At 42.3% G+C, this 25,895-nt stretch overlaps 1 protein-coding gene across 3 annotated transcripts in view; it reads right to left on the bottom strand.

The window, feature by feature from the left end:
- The window catches only part of B3GALNT2 (beta-1,3-N-acetylgalactosaminyltransferase 2), a 32,109-nt gene extending 12,877 nt beyond the window's left edge, over positions 1-19,232 (bottom strand). The window contains exons 1-5 of one of the 3 annotated variants that reach the window (XM_080588334.1): positions 18,986-19,232; positions 8,503-8,650; positions 7,104-7,204; positions 5,789-5,982; positions 4,143-4,238 (exon numbers count right to left, since the gene is read on the bottom strand). In XM_080588334.1, the coding sequence (XP_080444460.1) occupies positions 4,143-4,238; positions 5,789-5,982; positions 7,104-7,204; positions 8,503-8,650; positions 18,986-19,088 (642 nt within the window). In that variant the 5' untranslated portion in view covers positions 19,089-19,232. The remainder of the gene's footprint in view (positions 1-4,142; positions 4,239-5,788; positions 5,983-7,103; positions 7,205-8,502; positions 8,651-18,985) is intronic. The other 2 variants (XM_080588333.1, XM_080588335.1) reach the window with 2 other exon arrangements.
- Between the last annotated feature and the right edge of the window lie 6,663 nt (positions 19,233-25,895).

Genomic DNA, 25,895 nt, shown 5'->3' with positions numbered 1-25,895 from the left:
ATCTCTCTGTTGCTGTTCAAAGTCTGTTTACTTGTACTAGCCTCTCAGCTTTTTCCCATTTCAGCTTCCTTGTACTTCAGAAAACTTCTCCAGAAGCTCTTCAGTTACTAACCATGACGTCCAGCTTACAGTACAGCTTAACTCGTTGCTTGTCTCCAGAAGTACGTCTTAACACATCTGCAGCAGTCTTGGTATTTAATTAGAGCAGCATATTTCAGAAGGTTCTCATCTATTATTTATAATGCCAGCTTTATAATAATGGAGTCAGTGTTTATTCAAGCCTGATTTGCATGTTCAGTGTCTGCCCCTTGCTTCTTTAATTACATCATAGAATGACAGAATGGCTCGGCTTGGAAGGGACTTTAAAGTTCACCCAGTTCCAACCCCTTTGCCCTGATCAGGGACACCACCCACTAGATCAGGTTGCCCAGGGCCTCATCCAACCTGGCCTCGAACCTGGCCAGGGATGGGGCACCCACAGCTTCTCTGGGCAGCCTGTGCCAGTGCCTCACCACCCTCTGAGTGAAGAATTTCCACCTAACATCTAATCTAAATCTCCTCTCTTTCAGTTTAAAACCATCCCCCCTTGTCCTATCACTATCTGCCCAAGCTCTTCATCTCTTTTTATAAGCCCCATTTAAGTACTGAAAAGCTGCCATGAGGTCTCCCCAGAGCCTTCTGTTCTTCAGGCTGAACACCCCCAAATCTCCAGGACTCTGTAAATTTGTTAGATCTGTGTCAGAATTGCTGAAGTTTTATCTTCCAAATGATAAGATCTTATCTTCCAAATGAATAAGAGGTCTGTGTGTACTGTACATTAACAAGTGATGAAGAGGACCTCACCAAATGCCTGCTGTGTATTTGTGTTTCTGTAAGCAACAGCTGTAAATTATGGATTGAAAACTTTGTGCAATATCAAGCCCTAAGTCCAAGAGGTATTGAACTGTACTGAAGCAGGCTAGGAAGCAGTTGTTAGCTTTAAATTATGTAATGGAATAAGCTGCATTTTCAAGAAGAAAACCCCAAACAGAAAGACAGGCTTCTACATATTTCTTCAAAAATATCTCTGTGAAGGGATAAAACACCAGATTTAGAATAAAATCTAAGGTAGGACTTCAAGGTACAGTAAAATGCAGTTCTGGCACTTGTTCCAGGAATACCAACAATTGGCTACAGTCACTGTATCAAAGTGTTGTGATTAACAAGACAGAAAGCTTCACAGTGGTCAAGTAAGATGACATGCTAGCGATTTGCCAGAGCGTGGGTTCAGGAAGATGTCATTTGTCACGATCAGCATTGCTATTGCAAATGGACCACCACTGAGACATTTTTTAGTGTCAGGACCCCTAAACACCCCGCACACTAAAACCCATACATACAATTTCTTCATCTGTAGTGGCTTTCATCTACCATTCTTTTTTTTTTTCTTGCAGTAGAGACTGGGCTTTATTTAATCCCACTTATGTGGTTTCTATACAGACACAACCTTTGTTAAGTTGTTTTAAGTAAGGCTGTAAGTCCTTTCACTTTTCAGCAACCAGAAACATTAAAGTTCTTACCACTGAGTATTACTGACACTCACTTCAAACATGTACCAAGAGTTTTAAACAGTTATTACCCGTGAACCCTGAATGCAAGGTGTTCTAAAGCTGCAAACTATCATTACTTTCCAGGTTGAGAGACTTGTAAGCAAATTTTCTAATTACTTTAGCCTTCAGCTATTCTTACTCTAAGCTGTTTAATGGAAGCCGCGGCCTAAAAATGCTGAAAGCAAAGCACTAGTGGCACACCTGAGACTACATCATCTGTTTTTCCCCATTTAAATTCCAACCTTGTTGCTGCCAGAATGCAGCAGCAATTACAGTGAATACCGAACAGGTGTACTGACATAATGTAGCCCTGCCAAACTCCCTTCCTGATGTTAAACAGTGCTGTCCTTTTTGTTTCTCCAACTACGCCCCATTAGTAGCACTGAACACATAAGGCACAGAGCCCCATTTTCACACAAGTGGCCTGTGGCTTTTTGTCAACAGAAGTGCATCGCTAAGACTTGGCTGCAAGAGCCCCACGTACAAGGTTTAGTTATCTGCCAGTAGTTCTGTTCTTCTGCGCTTTCAGTCCTTGCAAAGCTGAATGATCAGTTCTGTCTTTGGCAATCTGGCCTGCCAGATGCTTATTCTAACGCTGTGTTTCCCTCTCTTTCCCCCCGATGAGGAAAAAGAGCAGCACGTCAGCTGGAAGATGAATGAAGTTCTTCAGCAGTCTGTACAAGCCATTACTTCGTGAAGGTGCAAGGACAGAGAATAGATATTGTCTCAGAAACCATCTTTTGACAATTAAACTGTTCACTAAATTTACTGCTCTCAAACAAGTAGGCAGGAACGTGTGGGCGTTCTATCTCTTCTGAATCATCGTGTATGCTTCAGCATCTTAAGTATCAGAGAAGACTACATGCTGTGCATAAACCCTATTAATCTACATTAGAAACATCATGTTATCCTGTAAGCATTCAGCGGATGACATATATCAGATTAAGGTTGCCCACACAAAGAAATATATGAATACTAATATCCCCTTTCTAAATGAAATACTTCCCATCTGCCTTTCATGAAAAATGCCATCAGTTATAGCTAAATTACAACTGCCTAGAATTTTAGTAACTCGGAACAAAGTCTTACAGGAAAAGACTTACATGTTATATTAGCAAGTTACTGGAGGAGCAAAATGTTTAGAAATTGTTTAAGATGACAAACCAATTAATCAGCTGCAGAGTTTCCTTAAGAAGAACAGGTTTCCAAATGCAGTCATTTGTATAGAGCCAGAGGAATTAACTGGGGAGTAAACTGGCCCCAAATGTCTTCCCCTCCCCTTCAGTCTTCTCTCTCACTCCGTTCTTTCATAAAACATTTAATATCTTCCACAATAAAACAACCCAGACCACAGACAACTTACAGAAATAGCAGCAAAGGCCCAGTAATTTGAATAATATTTAAATGAAGAGAAACAGCCTAAAATGGAAGCTTATTTAAAGAGGTATTGGGAGTCCACCAGGAGAAACTCCTTGTACCTGAGAGCATCTACTGAACTGGAATTCTCATTCTGAGTCAACTTGTATTCATTAAACCTTCACTGTAACAATATCAGAATTTTTTTCCTACTTATATTCTGTTTCTTCCTGTTTAATAATTTTCCTTCCTAAGCAGCCACAACTATAGCTCTATACCAAATCCCAGCCCTAGGACTCCACCTCCTAAATGCAAAAAGGATCAACCAACCAAAAAAAAACAAAACTTTATAGTCTGCCTTGATAGCTTAGCTAAGGGTTTCTAGGCAGGTTTCTCAGGACAATTGAAAATGCTAAAGCTGTCATTACTGCCCAGAAAGCAGTATTTCCCCAAAGTTCTGAGCAGCTGTTGACAAGTTTTGAAACCCCAAATATCAGCCTCTGTGACACATACTCCATCTGCTATTTCACATGTAGATCCTACCAAAAACCTCCTTGAAGCCTTCTTGCATGGCTCAATGAAGGAACAATATCCCCACCGCTGCTGTCAAACATGGAACAACCAAAATTTCAGAAGCCCTAAGTATCTCAACTATGTGCATCTCAGCTATGACTATTCAACTCATACTGTCATTGCAATCATAACACACAATATGTTGCTGTTGTGTCCAAGGCATCAGAACCAGAAACCTCTTTTCCACCTGTTCTGTAGAAATCTGTGCCAGCCTATCCTCTATATCTCTTGTACTAATGTCAGAAAAAGCAGGAGGCAGAAAGAATTGTCCCATTCTCCGGTAAACTTTCCCACACAACCTAAGCAGGTACAATTTTCACTCAGAAAGCAAAAAAAGTTTCCACAATACTGAAATTGCTACTGATTGCCAAGTTGTGGGTTTGGTTTTTTGTTTGTTTTTGTTTGTTTTGTTTTTTAAAATCACTTTGTATTTTCATTTTTCTTTATAACTACTGGTGATGATGAGATGATAAAAAAAATCTGGACTTCAGCATATCCCCCCAAATACCACTCTAGAGGTTTTTGTTTCGCCTTTTTTCACTGCCTCAAGCAAAGGCCAGTTTTACCTGTCAGTCTCTCTGACAGATTTGAAAGATCTGCAAGCACTTCTGATACTGCACATACCTCTGGCAAAATGAACTGCTCTACTGGCTTGTACCACAACCTGTTCACTTGCACTCCACAGCTTGGCGGGCTAAAGCGGGCACTGAAGAGAGCTTCCTGTGAATAACAACAACAACAAAAACACATTGCAAGGACTGTGAGATTATACAAATCTTGATCATCTCAGTTACAATGGAAACAGACTTATTGATTGTATACAACTTATACAATTTTCTTCTCAAGACAGTCTCACAGAGTGCACAGAATTCAAGTGTTGGGCTGAGATGGCGGAAGCAAGCAACAATGGAACAAGAGTGCAAGTTCAGCTACAACCCAGCCAACACAGCACGTCATCTGGAAGACTCAGCATCCTAGATAACAGATTAAAAAAAATCTTCTGTTTATATAGCTGACTACTATTAAATGCAACAGAGGACGCTGACCCCTAAAACTTAATTGTGACTACATTAAATAGGCCACCAAACAGTTCTTAGATGGTAACATGCGAAATAAAGATGCTGCATTGCCTGATTCCCAATCTGCAGAAAACAGTCTCCAAGCTTTCCTAAGATCATAATTCTTCACCTTCACTGTAAGCAAAAAGCTAATGCAGATCAAGTTATTAGGTTGTCAACATTTACTATTCTACCATTTTGCAAACAAAAACATGATTATAGTATACTTTTTTTTTTTGCATTGTAAAACTAACTCTTTGGATGTCCATCATAAAAGCCATACCTCAGTATATTTTCTGTACTTAATTATTAACTTAAATTTAAAATTCTTTCTGTATTATTGTCAGAAGTCTTTACATTTGCCCATCAAGTTATTAGAAGAGATAAATACAATATACTAAATGCAATGAACACCACAGGATCACAGAATGGCTGACGTGGGAAGGGACCTCTAGAGCCCACCTGGTCCAAGATCACTGCTCAAGCAGGGCCATCCAGAGCAGGCTGCCCAGGATCATGCCCAGGGGGCTTTTGAATTTTTCCAAGGAGGGAGACTCCACAACCTCTCCGGGCATCCTATCCCAGTGCTCCATCACCTGCACAGTAAAGAAGTGCTTCCTAATGATGCTCAATCATTTTTTTCCCTCCATGTTTTCATTCCACAAGCACTAATCTAGCCTATTACACCCTAACTGAGATTGGGACTGGGAGGAATTATCACTGAAGTTTGATTACTACCTGTAAAAAACCAACAATTTCTAGAAAAGTCAAAATGTCTTGCCAGAGGACAGGCAAGAAGAAATTACAGCTATACTGCATCTCTTTGTCTCAAAGGCAATGTGCCTTTCTGTGAATGCGTTTTAAATATATTTAATAGTTTATTTTTTATTCCTTAATACCTATCAATATTTCAGAATCTCATATGTAATCAAAATTGTATATTTGAATTAGATATTAGTGTTCTTTCAGAAAGCATTTCAATTAATTCATAGTACTTTGTGAATTTATTTTTTTCTACCCATCTGGGATATATATAGCTGTGAAATAAGAATTTATGATGCAGCAGAAGAAAAATATAATTCATATGCTTGCCAGTTAAGTACTTCTCTTCTAAATCATCAACACAGCATGTTGCTTTCTGTAAGAATTTAATCCACAATAAAGAGACAATACGCCTTAATTCACTCTCAAAAGATAACTACAATACTCCACCTCATGTTCTGCCTGGTACAGTTTGACAGTGATGTTCCTCTGGAATCCCACCCCATCGGCCTCATAAAATACCCCAAGACTGGTAATGACAATGGGGTAAAGTACACGAAAGTTCACACTGACAATTCTGTCCTCAGATAGCACAGAAGGTACGTCCTCAGGGAGACTGAATGCTTCAATTTCCTGATTCAAAGCTGTATGAAAAAAGAAAAGACAGAGATAATGTGAGAAGATTCCATAGTCCTGGAACTGAATAAACAGAAATCACACTAAATACACACAACGCATGCTGATTAATTAGCACGGCTGGCAAGTGCACAAGGATAACTAAATACTGGAGGAGAAGAAAAGACAACTGACTGCAGACTGCAGTAAGGAGAAACTCAAAGCAATGCAGCAGTTTGCAGGTTACCAGCAATTGCAAGGCAATGCCTATATATCCACAGAGAGAAGACTAGAAACACAATAAATCCACAGAGGGAAGACAAAAATTCTATTTGATTGCATGAATTTCTGTATATTAATATATTAAAATAACTACATACCAAAACGGCATACACCTCCACCTTATTTGGCTGCCTGTTTTTTGGCATTATGCCCTCCCCTAAGCCCTGAGGTACGGTTTATTCTCAGGAGGTTGGCTAAGCAGTGGCTGTTGCCATTCAAAGACAAAGTAGCGGATGTTTCATGTTACTGTAAATCCTGGCTTAAGGGCTAGACAGTCCCTAGTTAACTCTTAATTAAAGAGCAAAAATAAATTTGGGAAAAAAAAAAGGTGACAGGAATAAATTTATAGTTTTAGTTCAGGTGTTTTCGTAAGGCAGCATTTCATTTTTCCCCATTGTACTTTACCTAATTGTTCCCGTTCTACGGCAAGATCTGGAAAATCTGTCAGCCAGACTTGATGAAAACTCAATTCACCAACACAAAAGTTCGCCTGATACGCAGGACCCCTTTCCCAGCCGTGCTACTCTGTTCATATATGTTACTGGACTGGGTAATTCCAGCTCTCCCCAGCTTCTTTTAACACAGGGATAACAGTAGAAACATATACTGCATGGGAGACCATTCCTTGACACAAGGAGAATGCAAATTCATTAGAATTCAATGGCCTCCCCTTCAGACCCTGAAAGGTCTCTCCTTTTCACACCCATACTTGGCTCTTTCAGGAACGTTACACAACTGTCATGACAGCAAGTTCTAGGTGAAGTTCATTTTCAAGACTAGCTCTCTCATTTAAGCACACCAAATTACTCTCATAGAAGGTTACTAGTTGTAGTTCAGACCACAGGATTTTAAAAGTTAGCTTCTGTACCTGGGTTACTGATGTTCAGAAGTTTGCAGGAATAGGGGTCTTCTCTGTCCTCCACTGGCACAGCACAACCATGCGCACCTATTATAAACTTCACAAGGACACTAAAATAATTTGGTTTTATTAACACCAGTTCTCTTCCCTCCTCCCTCCACCCGCAGTAAACTTATTTCATCACAATGGCCTGTCTTTCACAGGGTTAAGATTTTGAACTCCTTAAAATCAGCAGTGAGGGTCTCTATGCAGAGCAACCACACGCATCCCTGCATGGGGACTCAATTCCAAACCCACATGAGCCTTTCACACCTTTTACATGAGGGCACAGGAATACCAGCAACGGGATTCAAGACAGACAATACAGTAAGAAGAGAAAGTCCTGTCTTTCCCTGCCTCGTTCTGTTACTTAATTCAAATCTGGTTAAATATTCTGCATTCAAAAGGCAATAAATGAGGTAATACTAAAAAAGACACGATAGCGCCAAGGGAGGGACAGGGACTCCAGAGTACTCGCTACAATGAAATGTCTCAGCTTTGGGTTGTAGTTGAACAACAGGTTGCTCCTTACAGCCCCGGTGCTGCAGTCAGGAGACACCTTATGCCTCCACCTTAGCATCCACCTTAGCCTAGTCTTTCAATTAGCAGCTAAATATCAAATTCCTCAAATTCCACATAGGCTATGAAAGATCACGTTTTTAGATGACTGAAGCAGCCGTGCTTCACTCCAAACCGCACATTGACACTGAATTTGTGAACAGTAAATGGCTTTCAGTGCAAGGCAGGTACCGAGAGGTGAGGCCTATAGAGATGACAATGTTTACAGGAACGAACTGCAGCAGAACTTCCTCAGCAGAAAGAGACTGACTGGTCTGCAGACTGCCAGGTCTACGCAAGCAACGAGGAAGGGTTCAGCTGGTCACTCACACTGCAGCTATTTGGGATACCTGGTTCAGTGGGAAATAAGCTGAAACTCTACAGCTGAAGCTGTTGCAAAAGATTTTGTGGTTCTCTCACCAAATACGACCCTGCTTGCTTCAAGTATCCTGAATTACTAAGTATTTTGAAGCGTACACTGCAACACAAAATAGGGAGTCCTACACATCACTAATGAATAATGGCAATTCATTGCAAGAACAAATAGCAGCGAGCAGTTGAACAGTTAGAAGTTTCTGAATACAGTTGAACAATTAAAATTACTTTTATAAAAATATTTCCAGCCCAGAATAAGGAGTATTTTTATTTAGAACTAAGCAGATTTAAAAAAACGATCAGAGCATAAAATGTTCACAAATGAAGCAAAAAAAAAAAAAAGAAATACTTTCCAAAAAATTATTAAATCAAGATATTTGTGCATTATATTCTTTTCTCCTCAAAGCCCCCAAAAATACAAAACACTAGAGATTACCGTTGGCTTAGTGCAGGATGTCGTTTCAAGTGCTTGAACCAAGTGTTCCTTATAACACTGCGCAGTTCATGATTGTGTCGGGCTGACAAAACACCTACAACAACATCATAATGTTTCAACTTCCACTGAGGAAAGAAGGCCAGTGGACCTAGAAGTATAAAGTGACAACAGATTTATTACATGCACACATTACCACAAGTCTGAGTTGCAAGCAAGAATTAAAATACACATCAAAAGTAAGAGGACCGGGTACCTGGAACACCGAAAAACAAGAGGTAGAATTACTATTGCATTCTTGGTTCAGAATCAGGAAAACATTTTCAACACATCAAAACCTTCCCGAGCAATCTGAGAAAACCCTACTGCAATGAACTAAACGAGTCACTGCAGGAAAACAAAACCTAGAAAGCGTCACACACAAAGCAGGCAAGAATGTAAGCCTTGGTTTTCATTGACACCATTCTTTAAGCACTTGCCTGCCTCTTGTCTGAGCAAACTGCCCCCTGAGAACGTGCTCTTGCTCTTTTTCCTCAAGCCATCGGAAACCTTATAGGCAAGACACAAGGTCCTGCTGTCCGCTCTGCAAAAAAGAGATTTCAGACCTTCTGCTTGTTTGTTGATACCTCCTGCAGCACCATTCGTCCTAAAGTCTGGGGGCTTGGCATTGCTGGTACCAGGCCCTCACTGTTACAACTCACCATTATTCTATCTTGAAAAAAATATTTAAATAAAGCCCATCAGACTCAGAAATACACCAATTTTCCCTCCATTTCTTCTTAAAGCTGCTGGACCCCCCTGCTTCACCATTTCACTCTTGTATGTTAAGGTCAATCGCTCCTAGCCTTCTGAAGCTGCACACCACTCTGCCTTCACGCAGGGTATTACATCCCTACACAGAGGAATGCTCTGGCTTTAGTCATAGCTGGGTGTCACAGCCAATTCTTGTAATCCATGATTTAGCCTGTGCTGTTTTAATTTAGAGATCACGAAAGCTGGACTTGCTTTAAAGCAAGACTGTCACTAGATAGAAACCTGAGGAGCTGTGACTTGGCGCCTGCGAACAGCCTGGCGAGTAGCTGAAGTGAATCTGCATAGTTCAATTTGTCCGACACTCTGGAGTTAAGAGGAGGATTTATATTTAGCTCTAGCAAAACATTGCTTTCATCTCATCTCACTAAACTTATTTTTCATTAGGCAGCAGATAAAGAAAACAAATGTAAATGCGAAGGTCCTCTAAACTACCGCATACAGCACAGACGAGATTTTTTTTTCTAATCTAATTTTAAAGAGACCAAAAATATTTCCAAGTCTGTATTGTGTACTCCCACTAGAAAGTGAGTTATTATCCAGATTCCACTTTCTGTGCCAGCTTCCACTTTCTCCACTTTGAAAGGGGGAAGATGGATGGGTCTCGTTACAGGGCCCCGCAGCTCCGTCAGGAGATCCACGCCGCAGCTCGTCCGGCCTCAGAGCCTGCCTCCAGCCTGCACTGCAGCCCCAAGAGGCCTCGTCCTGCGCTGAATCCACATCAAGAGACCTCGGAGGAACATCTTTTAGCTCTAGGGCTTATTGAGAATGGCTTGCACCCAACTCCCCAGACCCAAGGCCAAGTAAAACAGTGCTCTGCCACCGGTTCTCAGGAGGGAACAAGAGCAGGGCAAGCAGGGAGTGATGTTTCCAGAGGCAAACCTTTCCCAGTCTATTTCCCACTAAGTACTTAGTTCTAAGCATGTAGACACTGATTTTCAGGAAAAAAAGGTTTAAGTTCCATAATTATTTAAAGGAATCTGTACTGACATGTACAAGCTTATTGATAACTTAAGCTGCACATTAACCTATAAAGCGAACTATACATCGGCTTATGCTCAAAAGGAATTAAAACCCAGGCAGTAGGCCACTATTTCCATTCTTCAGTACCAGTTTTCACTGAAGTCAATTGTTATCTCTCTTATAAAAAGAACGGATTGAATTGGTGGCAAGGTTCGGGAATATGATTTGTTTGCTGATATTGCTCTATAAAACATCTGAAGAAACTTGTGAATTGAACACATCATTCAATCCGAACACAATTTAGCCTTCCAGTGTGCTGGTAAGTACCGACTACCCAGAGCCTCTGCATGTCTTCAGAGGCCACTATATATTGAAGATCTGCCAGGACTCCACAGCAGAGGTATATGATACAGCCACACATTTGTAAGACTACAACATTATAACAAATTCTCCTATAGTCTCATAGCTCTTTCTCACACACCCCATTTCTTTCTAGGCTCTCCTTCCGTCCTTTGATTATTCTTCAAACTGCCTCTGCAGCCTTAGCTGCAAGCCCTCCGATATAAACCTGAGGAGGACTAACATGTTTGTAGACTGCATATTAGGCATGGTTTACACAGATTCGTTCTTTAAAATATCACTTATAATTCAAAGCAGAGCAATTTCATTAAACTAAAATTTAAGAAAAACAAAACTATGAGCAGAGGTCTGTAGGTTGACTGGACTCTGAATACCATAAGTTGGCTTAAATCAATTTAAAAAAAAAATAGCTACTTGAATAAAAAAATTGTACTTTCACTCAGTTTATTTTTTAAAATGAGTGAAGCTTTTTCTGAGGAACCATTCATGTGGAAACAGCATTAATGTAACAGATGCTTCAGAATTAATACCCTAGTGCTATTAGAACAGACAGCTTTCTCTTGTTTTAGGCCATCTTCAGCCTTAGTAAGGTAGCATTACAGCAATCTATACTCAGAAGATTGTCTTTTCTGTCCCACAGGTTATGCCATTTTACTTTTAATACCTTTGAAAATGGAAAAAAGAAAAACAAGAAAGAAAGCAAGACAGATTACTTTTGCAAAAATCTGACGAATAAGCTCCCAACTTGTTAGCAGAGGTTTCTACTTCTGACTGAAAAGCAGTAATAACACTTGTTAAACTTTCAGGAAAACAGATTGAGATGTCTCTCTCTTGAACTAGTACTATCAAAAAAGAGGGAGACAGTCGGAGACAAAGGAATAAAAGGAGGAGGCTATTATTCGTTTATAAAGACAATTCAGATATGTGCATGTACATGATCTGATGTAGCAGAAGTTTAGAGAACATGCTGACCTCCAAGTCAATAGTAACAAAGTATTTATACAAGCAATCAATACTTGCCACTGGGGACCAAGGTGAATTATCACATATTATATTCTCATGCATTCTTAGACCAACATTTTAAATGATAATAATAGGCTTAATATATATATACAAAATACATTGCTCTTAACCTGGCACTGATTGTGCAAAATTACAAGGGGTAATGACTTTAAACTAAAAGAGGGGAGATTTACATCAGATGTTAGTAGGAAATTCCTCATTCAGAGGGTGGTGAGGCACTGGCACAGGCTGCCCAGAGAAGCTGTGGGTGCCCCATCCCTGGAAGTGCTCAAGACCAGGTTGGATGAGGCCCTGTGCAACCTGATCTAGTGGGTGGCATCCCTGCTCATGGCAGGGCAGCTGGAACTGGATGATCTTTAAGGTCCCTTCCAACCCAAGCCATTCTGAGATTCTATGATAATTAAGCCTTTAATATTTCCAGTTCCAAAAGCAAAGGAAAACCTGCGAATTTTGTGGTTTGTGAAGATGTGGGAAGCAGGTCACCAGAAGCCTAATCCCAGCTATGCTATTAGCTTTCTGCATGATCCAGTGTATGTCTCTTCCCCCTTCTGTTGTTCACACTTTCCATTTGCTTAACAGAGAAAGTACCTTACAGGGATGTGGCCACTAGCTTACTAACTGTGAAAAGCTATATAGGAAAAAACAAAACAACAACAACAAAAATTGGGTATCACCTTCCTCGAGAAATCCTAGATGTGTCTTTAACTGAAGGGATGCAGAAGGAGGAGAAACATTTCCGATTAAAAGGCCATGCTACCATTAGTTGCCTTGCTTTTGAATTCTTATTGTCTTAAAGCTGCATCTCAGATGCATCAAGCAGCCCAAGACTTCTCTGTGGAGTGTATGTAGCCAAATGGCAATGCCTACCCCACACTGGGTGCTGCATCTGGCACAAACAGCTTTCACTTTGCTGTTTTGCTTAAGCTGGTTACCCCACAGCAAAGACTACAAAAACAGGAATGGAGGCAGCCCCCTCTCAGCTGCTGAGATCCACTTACAAATGGATCTTGACAAATTAGAGAGCTGGGCAATCACCAACCACAAGACATTTAACAAGAGCAAGTGCTGGATTCTGCACCTGGGATGGGGCAACCCGGGCTGTATGTACAGACTGGAGGAGAAGAGGCTGGAGAGCAGCCCCGCAGAAAGGGAGATGGGGGTTCTGGTGGACAGCAAGGCAGGGAGGCGGGTAGGGGAGGCCTCATGGCGGCCTGCAGCTCCCTCACGAGGGGAGCGGAGGGGCAGGCGCTGAGCTCTGCTCTCTGGGGACAGCGACAGGACCCGAGGGAACGGCATGGAGCTGGGACAGGGGAGGGTCAGGCTGGGTGTTAGGGAAAGGGTCTGCACCCAGAGGGGGGTCGGGCACTGGGACAGGCTCCCCAGGGCAGTGGTCATGGCACTGAGCCTGACAGAGTTCAAGAAGCCTTTGGACAAGGCTCTCAGACATCTGACTTTTGGGTGGTCCTTTGGGGACCCAGGAGTTGGACTCAATGACCCTTGTGGGTCCCTTCCAGCTTGGGATATTCTCTGCTCCTATGATTTAATTCTGCACAGCAACCATAATGAGTATTTCTGTCAGCACCAGGACTGGCAGAAGTCCCATCTGCCAGCCTTGTATCAGATGGTTAATCAGCTCTTACTGAAGCTTTCCTTAGGCTGGGGTATTTGTAAGGACACGCTCCCGTACAATTCTCTGATGTCTGACCACACACGTATTTCTATTAGCGCAGTTGTTCACCTCAGCATGACCTACCATAAGCTTTCACAGGATTTTCAGTCAACAATTTTCACGAAACCAGGGGAAAACGCGTCTTTGGGACCTCCACCTGTCTGTCAAGCTTGACAAAGAACTACCAACTAATTAAAGTCAGGGAGAGACACAGGAAGGGGTAAATAAATGCATACAGAGAGCACAAAGCTGTGCCCTTGGAGGACAAGACTAAAGACACAGAAGTGTGTCTCCTGCGGAGTTGACCACGGTAAGAGATCCCTCCTGGCAAGCAGTCTGCTGGCCCTAGTCAGATTTTAACCACCTCAACCGCTGTCAAAGGCTCCAGAAGTTTTTCAAAATCCCAAACTACAAATATTAGCATGCATCTCTCCTTCCTGTGAGACTGACTCTCAAGTAAAATGTCAAGTCAAGCTGTTAATTATATTTACTGCCATTAGAAGGAGATGAAAAGATTGAGAGATCATTTAGCTTGATTTTGTCAATAAACAAAGTAAATGTGATCTTGCTGCACATATCTCCATTGATGAGTCCCCTAACAACTACTAAATCTGCCAGGTGTTTTCAGTCAAGTCTGACAAATAGCACAGGCCCCGAAGTGTTTCAGTTCCTATGTGTTTCATGGAACCAGACTGGATAGCAAAGGGACTCCTTGTTGGTGCTTCCACTGAAAGACACGGCCGTGTAGGCTTCCTTGTACTATCAGGCACCAGAAAACCTCCAGCAGCAACTGCTAGAATAAGAGAGCTCCACAAAAAGCTGGGCTTTGTATCTTCTGCTAAGCATGCAGCTATTCTCTTTTTAAAAAAACAATTAATGGAATTAAGTAGGCCAGTCAGAAGTTATTAAGAATATTCTAAACTAAGCCACTTCACAAAATAAGACTAAAAAGGACCCCACACACCAAACCCACATATTCCAGGTGTTATCTCTGCCTATTCTTATGACTTTGCAACCATATCCCTGTTTTTAAATGCCTCTCTCTTCTGTGCTGCTTTGTAAAAGGTCCAAACAAACACGGAGGAAGGAATTAACTGAATATAAAGAAGGTTTGTATTCACAGAGTGCTGACACATGCAGAAAAAAACAAACCAAAGAGCAAAAGCAGCTCTCCCCCCAACTCTAATCTTCTTCACTTGAAGTAATCTGCTATAGCCCATCTGCATTACAGGTTCCTGTGCAAGCAGAGCTACATGACCTCACTGCAGGACCTACTTTATACCACAGCTAAAAATCAACAAGATGTGCACCCCGGTTGCTGCAGGAGCACAGTGCTCCTTGACACAGACAAGCCTTTAGACAAGCTTTTAAGCAAGCTTTACAGAAACCTCTGTAGGCAGAAGATTTATTTTTTTTTACATCAACAGCATTCCCTTAAGGAAATAGAACAGCGGGGTCCTTCAAAGTTGGAAAGCAGCAGTAGTAATACTGGCTGGATGACGGTGCTCTAAACAACACTAATGATATAGCACTTGCACACTTCCAGACAAATCTGGGAACAATGTGCCAAGCATCAGAAGTGTAGATGCAAAAGGAACAAAGCAAATCCTTTTTGCAACACCTAAACTGATGTGCATCCTCTGGAAGCACAACACCTTTATCTTTGAAAAGTAAATTAGCAATCTTTGGTGACGTGGAACAAAAGCCTGCTCCCAGAGAAAGCTGCTTGCCCCCTTCTGGCTGTTCTAGTCAGTGGGCAATTTAGAAGAGAATGGGTAAAGACCTTCCTTCAGTCACAAGCCTCGCTGCCCAGCTCTGGCAGAACCTGGACTCTTTGGCCCTTGCTTCAATGCCAAAATGCATTAAAAAATACAGCTCCAATGTTGTTCATCAGTAGTTTGCAATGCATCAGGCAGAATAACTGCAAGTTGAAAAAAATCCCAAGTCAGTTGCCAAATATTGGATTTTTGTCAACTATTTCAGGCCCATCAAAGGTGAGGGACTTGTTTCTGTTTGGGATGGTCCATCCCTGCAGCACAACGTTCTAGTAAGATCTTATTGATCAAGGCTGGGGAACAACTTGCATTTTAGGCAGAACTGCACAGCTACTGCCACTGCCAAACGTGACCTGTTGCCAGCAGGTTTCAGTTTCCAAGGCCATCACACTAATTAGTCTTAGCATGCCTACAAACGATGAAATACCTTAATGACCAAGCAATGTACAAACTGTATATTGGCAGACAGGGTCATAACAGATCTCAAGAACACCTTAAGAAAGTATCACTTTTTGGCAGAAATTCTCCTTGTGGAGCAAAGTATTTATTCATAGCCTCAGGGGTTGTTTCTACATTTTGTTGTCTTAGTACTGAAAAGCCAAAAGCAGGTTAAGCTCTCCCTCCTCTCTCACGTACGCAGGTTAGTCCATGCAGGACACAGCCCTAATTCTGCAAGGTAAATCACTAAATGCCAGCCTGACCAACCCTGTATGCGGTTCCATTAGGCCAGCGCTGGAGAAAGTACATGCTGAACCGCAGGACAACAGATGGCACACAAGCAGTTTCTAGAAAATGGCGTTTCTTAATCTGTTCCACAATTATCCAGACTGACTCTTAACATAACCAAAAGGGTCAAGTTTTAGCTGCCACACACCCTCAGAAATATAACAGGAATTATGTTTGAAAGGGCATTACCCTCAGCAGAGAAGTAGCACATTATATTGAGTGTGTGGGGCTTTTGATTAGGTACAGTAACTGAAGCCCTACAATTCATAATTTCCTACTCAGTACGACTCACACCATCAATTAAAACCTACAATTAGCAATGAAGCAATAAATCCACATGGAGTGCGAAAAGCAGGTCTGTCTGTTCTTTCTCAAGTTTCTGAGGTCATTTTATAATTAGCTTTTATCTAAGATTTTTACAAAAATTAACTAAAGCTTCCTACCCACAAACTTCCTTTGGATAGCACCTGTTTGTAACCAGTTAGACTTCAATTAAACCTAAAAGCATGTTCTTGCACATGGTCTTGCTCAGAAGTGTGAATTACAGTCCCATTAACTGATAAATAAAAAGAGAGCAAAGAGCCACCGAAGTCAGGACACCAAGGCAACGGTCAGTGCCTTTGGTCTCAGAACCGATCCTATTTATTTTCCCAGTTAATGAGCACGGCGTACACGAAGTATACTGTCTTCTGTGACACCGAGGTGAAAGTCATCATGAACACAGAGGAAGTCTGAACACCACACAGTGAGAGATAGATGGATGACTCCAAGGGCCAAAGCATGCAGGCAGACCACAGGCCTTTCAGATGGGGCAGTCAGGAAAAGGGTTTTATTAAAGGAGGCACTTCCAGGAGGAGGAGAAGCAGTAGAAGGAATGAGCAGAGACTGGAATATGAATTATTGTCTATAGATCAGGTGACTTTAGATGTAAACAACAAGAATTCACTGCTACGACAACTAGAAGCAGAAAGCCTATTTTACCAGTAGAAATTATAAGTACCTGGCTTGTCCAGCTTAGGAAAACAAAGACTTAAAACAGGTACCTTTGCTCTCTGTGGTTGCATGATAGACGTGTGGTTGAAGGAGGAGAAAGACCCTTGCAGCTGAAAGGCTTAAGCACAGAAGGGCATAAACCAATTACAAGCAAGTTTAGGCCAGAAATGAGGAAACATTTCTAAGTAGGACCATAAGCTTCTGGAACAGCCCCTTCCAAAGAACACTAGAATCCGAGTGAACAAATAAAAAGCAACTTCGACACTTCACTAAATAAATATAGGCTGCCTAGCTGCCATTTTAAGGCAAAGATCGAGAGTTGCTTATTAGAAAGGGTGAGCTGAATTGACAATTTTGATGTCTATTCCAATCTTGTGTTAATAAGTTGAACGTGTCGAGGTAAATAATCATTAAACGGGTTGTCAGCTTCTTAATAGCAATTTCCATTCTGTGCGTGTGTGCAATAATTACTGAGAGTGGAATTATACTTCTTAAAAAAAAAAAGAGATGTACTATTGCTTTTGACCTATGCTGGTAGCTGTTTTTGCAACTGTTGAGACACAGGCAAATGACATATGAGGTGTACACAAATAATGCATTTTTATGCCACTGCTACTGTGAAACACTGTCCTGTGATCAAATTGAATTCTTATTCATACCAGTGACTGCAGGCAGTATGTAATAAAGAACAACTGCAGTAGGAAAAAAGAAAAAGAAAGATCAAGAAAGTCAATAATGAAACATGCCTGGCTTTATCAGGTAATTCCCGATCTTCTTAAATAGTCTCAAATTCAAGAAGTATTTTAATAAATAGGGACATCTCACTCTTGTGTACTCATTTATTAATGTTCCTAAAACACTCTGAATAATAAAAAATATAGTACAGAAGACATCAGAGATAAAAGAGGTCCCTTAGCTCATCCTCCTTTCTTCTGCCAAGGCAGCCATACCTGCAGCTTGTACACTTCGCAGTGTTTTGTGAGGACTCAGGGCAGACTCTTCCTTAAATTATAATGCGAAGATCGAGTCTATGGAGAGACAGCTCATGTATCATCTTGAGCATTTTCCTATGGATGATGGAAGTTCTATTTTTATACAAAGCATCACTTTTTCTCTTCTCGGTGTCAATACATTGCTCAATAGGCTACAACTCAATAACCCTTGCACAACCAAAATGTACGTTTACTTTTACTCTATTAAAAATGTACTTTTAAAAAAAATAATAAACTAGTTGTCATTATTGAGTGCAACATAGTTTCACAGTAACAAGCAAAAACTCCAATAACAAGTGCAGGTAACAGTGAATCCCTGAGGAGTAAAGCTTCTTCCCCGCTTCCCCAACCGAGAAACTTCTGGATTTTCTTATAAATCTCAGCAAAAAATGTCATCGTGAGACTCGGTGTTGCCGATTCCAACTCCAGAGCAACGCACCGAAGTTACAAAGGCAGCACCACGGAGGAAGGACAAGAGGGCAGTCCACACAACCCAAAGGCACTCGCTCGGGGCTCCGAACAACTGCGGCTCTTTCAGGATCCGAGTGCCACGCCACTCATCTGCTAGATGGCCACAACACAGAGCGACACCTGCGCAGCCCCGCAGCCCTTGGGCTCCCCACATCCCCCGGCCTTGCCCCTTTGCCGATCACCACTGGAAACCAGCAGACAGGCTCCTGCTCGCTCGCAGCTGACGCTGTGCCGGGAGCAGAAGTGGCCCTGGTGCGTGGCTTTGTTACTGAACGGGCTGCCGGGTCCCTGCACAGAGCCCTAGGCAGACCTCAAAAAAAAAAAAAAAAAAAAGAAAAAAAAGAACCCAGTATTCCCCCACCGGGTTCCAGGCACCCTGTAAAAAGAGCCCCTAGGTGTCCCCAGACGGCATCCCCGGGCGCCTGACCGAAGTTTCTCTCCCAGCTCGTTTCCCACACTCGCGCGGACTCGCGGCCCGAAGCGCAGGAGCCGCGCCACGCAGCGCCCAGCCCCGGCCTCGGGGCTCTGCTCCCGCTGGGGCCGGACCGCGCCCGCCTTGGGGCCGGGGTCCCCCCCGCCGCTCCCCCTTTGAGATCAGCCCAATTTCAGCCCCCGGGCGCCCCGCTCGCTGCCTACCCCCCCTCCCCCCCCCCCGCAGCCCGTTAACCGGCCGCAGCCCCGTCCCCTCGCCGCCCCTTCCCTACCTGCCGCCTGCCTCCCGGGGCCGCCGGGGCAGCCGAGCAGCAGCCAGAGGTGCAGCGCGACCCCGACCGCACAGGGGCACAGCAGCACCAGCCAGTTTCGCATTGGCCGCCGCCGCCTCCTCCTCCGCCGCCGCCGGCCCCTTCCCCTCCGCGCCGGCCTCTCCCGGCGCCGCCGGGGCTCCGGGCAGGCTCGGCCGAGCGCGGCTCCTCCCTGCTCGGCCGGGCCGGGCCGGGCCGGGCGGCGCTGCCCCGCGGCCGCCGGGAGCTGCAGTCCCGCCCCGGCCCCAGCGGGCGGCGGCGGCGGGGGAGGCGGCGGCGGCCGCCTACAGCCCCCACAATGCCGCGGGGCGGCCCCGGGAGGCCGAGGGGAGCGGGGCCGGGGCCGCCGCGCACGGCGGGGCCGCTCCGGGGGAGAGGCGCCGGGGGAGGTGCCCTCAGCGCCCCGCTCCTCGCCGCGGCTCTGAGCGTGGCACCGGGACGCAAAAGGAGCGGCGATGCGAGATAGTTGTGTGACGGCGCCGAGGAGGGGCAGCCTGAGGGTGCTTGGACCCTTCCAGGCTGATCCCGTCCTGTCACCGTCCGCTGGGCACCCTCACGCTCCCCTGCCGGCCCCCGCGGCCATCCCAGCGGGGACACCCTCTGCTTCTGGGGAGGAGAGAGTGGGGATGGACACTGTAGGTGTGCCAAGCTCCCAGAGTGACTGACTCCGTTTTAGCTCAGCATCTGGTCATCCCTTGGTGGCAGCTGGGTCCTGCCATGCTGTTGATTGTGTGGCCGAGCAGCCTCGAGGTCCTGCAGGACGGTCACAGCTCTACGAATGACTTCTGGCTGTGCTTGGACCATAAGGGGCTCAGCAGAGGCTTAAAGCTCTTCATGATTTTCATTCCTGCACCCAGCATAGCTCAGAAAAACTAGGAAAACAACCTTCCCGGTTATTTTTTGTTTGTGCGACACAGTTATCTGCAGCATGTCCCTCATTGTCTGCAGCATGTCCCTCTCAAGAAGTTATGCTGTAATAACAAAATAGCTTTCCAGAACAATCCTTTAATAATCCAATAATGGCAAGAGAGTGCTTCACTTTGGCGAAGAACAGCATCGACATTAACAGCACTCAAGCACAGTTGTGCTTCTGAGTGGAATATTTTATTCCAGCAAGGAATATGTTAGTTGGCTAAAGTCTCCTGGGAGATTTTAGACCATCAAGGTGTCATTACTGCGACAGGACGATGGCCAAGAAGTGATGGTAACATTCATATTCCTGAGAAAGTGTGTTAGGAGATGTTAACAGTCCAAGATCAGTCTTGCCTCTTACCTTCAACCACCACTTTCTGAAGTTGGATAGCTGGACTAAACAGCCAAGAGGGTAACCGTCTGCAGAACATCACTCTGGTTAAATAGATTTCGATAATATGAGATGAAGGACAGAGAAAGAACACAAGTTTATTGGCGCTTTAAAAAAGTATTTGTCTCTCTGGCCCTTTTGAACACAAATAGCAAAGACAAATGTTTCCTTGTCCTTGTGCAGAGTGAATCTACCTGAAAAAGTGATGTGGATAAATAAGCTTCTCAGAAGTTAAAGCATAAACTGGAAGTTATTGTGTAACAGCTGAAAGGCTTAAATTAACGCTTGCTGATGGTATTCTATCAGAAACACATAATCTAGTAATAGAACTGTATGAAGTATAATTAAAAGAAAGGATTGAGTTTTTAGGAAAAGAAGACTAATTCTGTTTTTGAAAATCCTCAAGCTGTGGAAATGATTGGAAATGCTTAAAGTCCTTTTGCGCAGCTTAATTAAAATTCATTCTTCAACTGGAGTGAGATATTGGAAGGAAAATCAATGACTTCAACCGACATACATTGGGTTTAAACTGAAAAAAAAGTAATAAAAAGTGTTGGAAATACATCAGCTTTATTTTGTTTGCATACGTGAGCGTGTTTAATATGCATTTGAGTGTATATTTGTCAGGAAATAATAGTACTAGGAAAAGTATATTACACAAATTTGCCATTTGGTATTAATCACTATTTACACTTCACTTGCCTGTCAGCAGGGTCAGCTGCAGAAATAAAAACCGATGCAACTGCTAATATTCCTATACCTTTGCCTGTTTTCCTTGTACTTAATGTTAGGTTCCCTCACATCAGTTCACTCCAGACCAGGCAAACTGATGTGGAGCTAATTTATAAACCTGTCCAGGAGTGATACTTACCTGCAGACAAAACAGAGGACTCAATTCCTTAATACCTTGCTTTATATACAAGAATATACCAACAATGTGTCATTTACTCAAAAATATACCACTTTCATTCTGCGCCTTCTGGGCAGACTTACTCTTCTAATGTTACAGACTCGGGTTGTCCCTCTGGCACACAAAGGCATGACATGTTGGGCGCAAGAGCTGGAGAGTGGAGACAGAAATTTCTTTCATGAATACTGGAACCAAAGTTATGTAGCAGAGTTAGCCAGTCTGTAGCATTCAGTTTTTTAATGATTGTGGTCCTAATTATTGCCCTGAGCAGGCAATAATTCTCCTAACCTAAGCAGATTCACCATGTGTATTGAGGAATTATAAATCTTTTTCTTTCCTTCCTTAGGATCTCTAAAATAAACAGATTTTGCTTATTTTCCCAGATGGAAGAGATGTTTCCCTGCCTCCCCTTTCACTTTCTGATCAGGATAAAGAACAGACACAGGCAAGTCCTTAGACTCCTCAGCTTGTGCTATTAATGCAGTCAGTATCTTTGGGGTCTCCTGAGGACAGACAAAGGAACTCCTGTGACAACTGAGCTCTGGAAAGCAGGCTGTCTTTCTGCAGGGCCTGCCAGCTCATATAATTAGCAGCAGCAAAGCAAAGTCAACAGTATGTGACCAGGCAACTCTAAGTACCATGATGGACAGGTATGAAAAGCGACATGATTAGAAAGCTTTGGACAGCACACAGTGTGCAACTGATGTGGTATCAGGCCTGTACTTATTTGTACACTGGATAGAAGCAAGAATCTAACAGGGTTTTGCCCAGGGCTATTTTCCTTAATAGTCTCCTAAGGGAGACTTACTAGACACTTAAAAAAAAAATCCAGGTACGTTTCTGACTACTGATTCTACTCTGTGCTCCTTTATTAAGAGATTCAAAGAGCTAAAAAGGTAAAAAAAAGTCAGGATTTCCTTTACAGAAACCATATTGACCAGACTCTTTCCACAGTGGTGGCGAAATGCTTCAGGGCCTGGTTGTAATAGAACTAAATCTTGCAATCCCTTCATGCCGGTTGATAATAGCCTGTAGTTAGGATCTGTAAGAATCACCAGAACTAGAGCAGTGTGGAGTGTCATGAGTTGCACTGTTTTTGTTTTGTTGTTTTTTTAAGGCTGCCCAGTGATTCCCAATTGAAGAATGAACTTTCTTGAAGCTATTCCACACTGTAGCTGTTTGGGTTGAAGGTTGTGGTGACAATGACCTGTTTCACATGGAAGTGTTTGGTAAGTTTCAGCTAAAATAATTTAATAATTTCTAAAAAATTAAGGATGTTACCTAAGAACATCAATAAAATAAAAAAGTACTCGTTTCCTATGAAATTGTCTATTATTTTGCGTGCCCCCTTTTTTAGTGGTTAGCATCCTTGTGTCCATTTATAGCAGTCCCTTTAAGCTTTGCTGATTTATGTCAGCAGAAGAGTGTTGTAACTTGCTCTTCTTTCCTGATGTTTTCTATGCAGAACTTTTAACCATTTTGGCAAATGGATCTGATTTGTGGCAGGAGCCACAGTTTAGACCGACTTCTCTGAGGTCCAAGAATATTCTGTAGGGTCTTCCTTTCACTGGCATTGCAAGAACCTGGCAACCAAAACAGCTCTCGCATTATATTCAAAGACGTTCCAGCTATCCTCATCTCACTTCACTTTATGGAAAGGTGCAGCTTTACATTTCATTTCCTCTCACAAAGTGGTCTCATGAGCATCCTAGTGGATGACCAAGTCACCATGCGTTATTATAGAGAGGGATAAATTAGAATATCCTTGTCATCTTTTGAAAAGAAGAGGCTGGTCAGTTTGATTTTGTTTATCGGGCCCAGCCTAACCTGCACAAGAATTCATAACTACCATACAAAATTGTCTCACAGGACATCACAGTTATCCAAACTTATCAATACAGCAATGATAATTTTCGCATTCTTAGTTGACTCCTTGTCATGATCATGACAATCAAAAATAGAAATGGACTCAAAACTGCCTATATGATAGCAGTTAAATATTGACAGGCACATCTCAGGGAGCAAACAGGAATGTCTTGCAGAAATTTGGAACAGCCTGAAATATCCAATAATCAGGCAACAGCCAGCTGGTGGGGTCAGTTACTTCATGTGTAGCTAACAAGTAGCTATTTTTAACAAGTGGTACAAAGGCTTGAGTATATGGATATAAAAGAGAGTAAGGTTTCAGGAAGTCCTGCTGAAACTTATGACAGCAAATACACTTTTAAATCACATGGCTGGTAAAGAGGTAAGCTGTTTGGGGGATTAAAAGGCAGATAGGCCACATGCTATTAATCATTTTATTATCTATCATTGGACTGATAATATGCAGGCTATTTTTCAATAAGAAAATAAAATAAAAACAATAAAATAAAATAAAATAAAAATTACATGATTGGTGCTCTTTTCACCTTGTGATTCTTACAGTGCTATAGAATAGATATACTCTGCTGGAAAATGCACAAGATGGCATTTGTTGCAGAAGATGCGAGGTAAATGAGGTAGGACCATGAAAGAAACAGTGTTACAAGGCTAAAGTATCTTCATTGCTTCTCAGGAGAATTAGATTCATCATTGCTTCTGTGTCATGGCATAAAAATCACAAAACTAAACATTGAACGTTGCTTTATTCACTCAATTTCTGGGCACTCAGCTTGCAAAAGTCACTCCAGTTTGTAGAGTCAAGGATTCAAGCTGAAGCCTGAATAAATGGGAACATTGTTTTATATGCTGAAAGAGCTAAGTACTCTGAAGAGGCAGGTACTGGCAATTTCACCCCTCCTGTTGAGGCCCTTGCCTCAGCTTCCCACTATAAGATAGGAATAGTTCCACCCTCTCATTCCTCCAGGACACTGTGGAGACGCTTTGTGAAGCAATCAGTCATGAGCACCACAGAGAAGCTCATCAAGGACTAGTTCTACACTGAAAGCAGAATTTGTGAGTAAATCAAGCCTGGGGCTACACAATGAATAAAGACACCAAAATAGCATTGAATAACTGCTCATTAACTGAGCATTGCCTATACTGTGCCTTGTGGGAATTCCTGCAATGAAAATGTGTAATAGTAGTGCATACAAATGAGAGAGGCAAATGGAAGATGCATAAGCAAATTTAACTGACATTTCTTAAATGAGTGCATAACTTAGCTACTTTAATGATCTTTTAATGTATTTTTCTGTTTATTCAGATCTGTTTAAATATCCATAAATGTGTTCACATCTTGTTGCAAGTATTTTATTAGCTGGTATGGGCAGAACTGTAAAGAAATATAATCATTTGTACAGCCTTTGGATTATTGTTGAATAGATATTTCACAGCTGATCTCTATCGCTATTTTCCAGAACCTGAAGCAAACATACCAAAACAAAACATACGTGTTTTGTTGGACTCGATGATCCTTATGGGTCCCTTCCAACTTGGGATATTCTATGATTCTATGATTCTATGTACAGTCTGACAAAAAAGAAAATGCCTCAAAGAGGCTATTATCTATGACAATCCTTATATTCTCAGAATTTTCATTTAGGATTTTTTTTTCATAAGAATCTTACCATCTGAAGTTTTTTCTCTTGATCTTCTATGGATATGACTAACATATTCATACATCAGTACTTCAGATACATATACTGGAAATCTGTGTGTTGTGTTCTGATGAATATGACAAAAGATTATGGTGTGCTCTCCAGGGAAACCTCTCAGATAAGAACCAGTTCAAGAACCATGGAAGTGAGCAGTCTGTGCAACAAGAATATTAAGAACAATTTTACAGCCAAAAGTCAAGTGAGCCACACTTGCCAGAGAGATGCTGTTATGCTGTAAAGATCATTAAAGTCAATGCGATTTGAAAGGTTTTTAAAAAGTCACAATGGTTCTTTTCTATAAATATAAATTTAACAAAAAGTTTGGGTCATTCTTTCACTGAAAAAAAGAAACAACAATACTGCATCTCTTTAAAGCATGCTGTACAAAGAATAATGGGCTGCCATACACAACCTAAAGTTCAAAGACATAACAGGGTATGGTACAGCGAGAGGATACGTAATGAATAGATTTTTACACCATACCTAGTACATTTTCAGTGAAATGCTGTTCTAAGTGTAAGCAGTGGCCTAAGTTCTCTCCTGTCTGTATACTTACTCTGTGGCATATGAGAGAGTATTTGGCCTAGACTCCAATCACTTGGAAAAAAAAACCCCACCCTTAAATGAATAAATAAATTAAAACAAGCCAACAACAACAACAAAAGCAGTACTCAGGAGCAAAGATTAAACATGAATGAATAATAGAGCAATCAGTCACAGTTCTGCAAAGAAGAAGGAAAGCAGGATAGATTATTAGTAGCTCACAGTACTGGGGCTCCACTTCAGTCCTAGAGCCAGGACTTACTGCAGTTTGCAGTCATGTAGGGAGAAAAGTGACAAAGATATAAGTGGTGGCACAACTGGCCACACTCAGGAAGAGACACCTGGGTAACATTTCAAATCGGAAAAATAAATACAAGAAGGGAGTACACAGCAACTCCTACTGGTACACCCAAAGATTGCCACAAGTTTTTAATTGTTTATTTTATGACCTATTTAACCAAATGGTTTATATGACTTCCATCTTTTCCTAAACTGAGGAGTCTGGAACTGAACTGTGAGGTTGAACCACATCTC

The sequence above is a fragment of the Anser brachyrhynchus genome, assembly GCF_964034855.1.
Source record: "Anser brachyrhynchus genome assembly, chromosome: 3".
In the NCBI taxonomy this organism is placed as follows: Eukaryota; Metazoa; Chordata; class Aves; order Anseriformes; family Anatidae; genus Anser; species Anser brachyrhynchus.
This window is presented reverse-complemented; position numbering and strand designations above follow the sequence as displayed.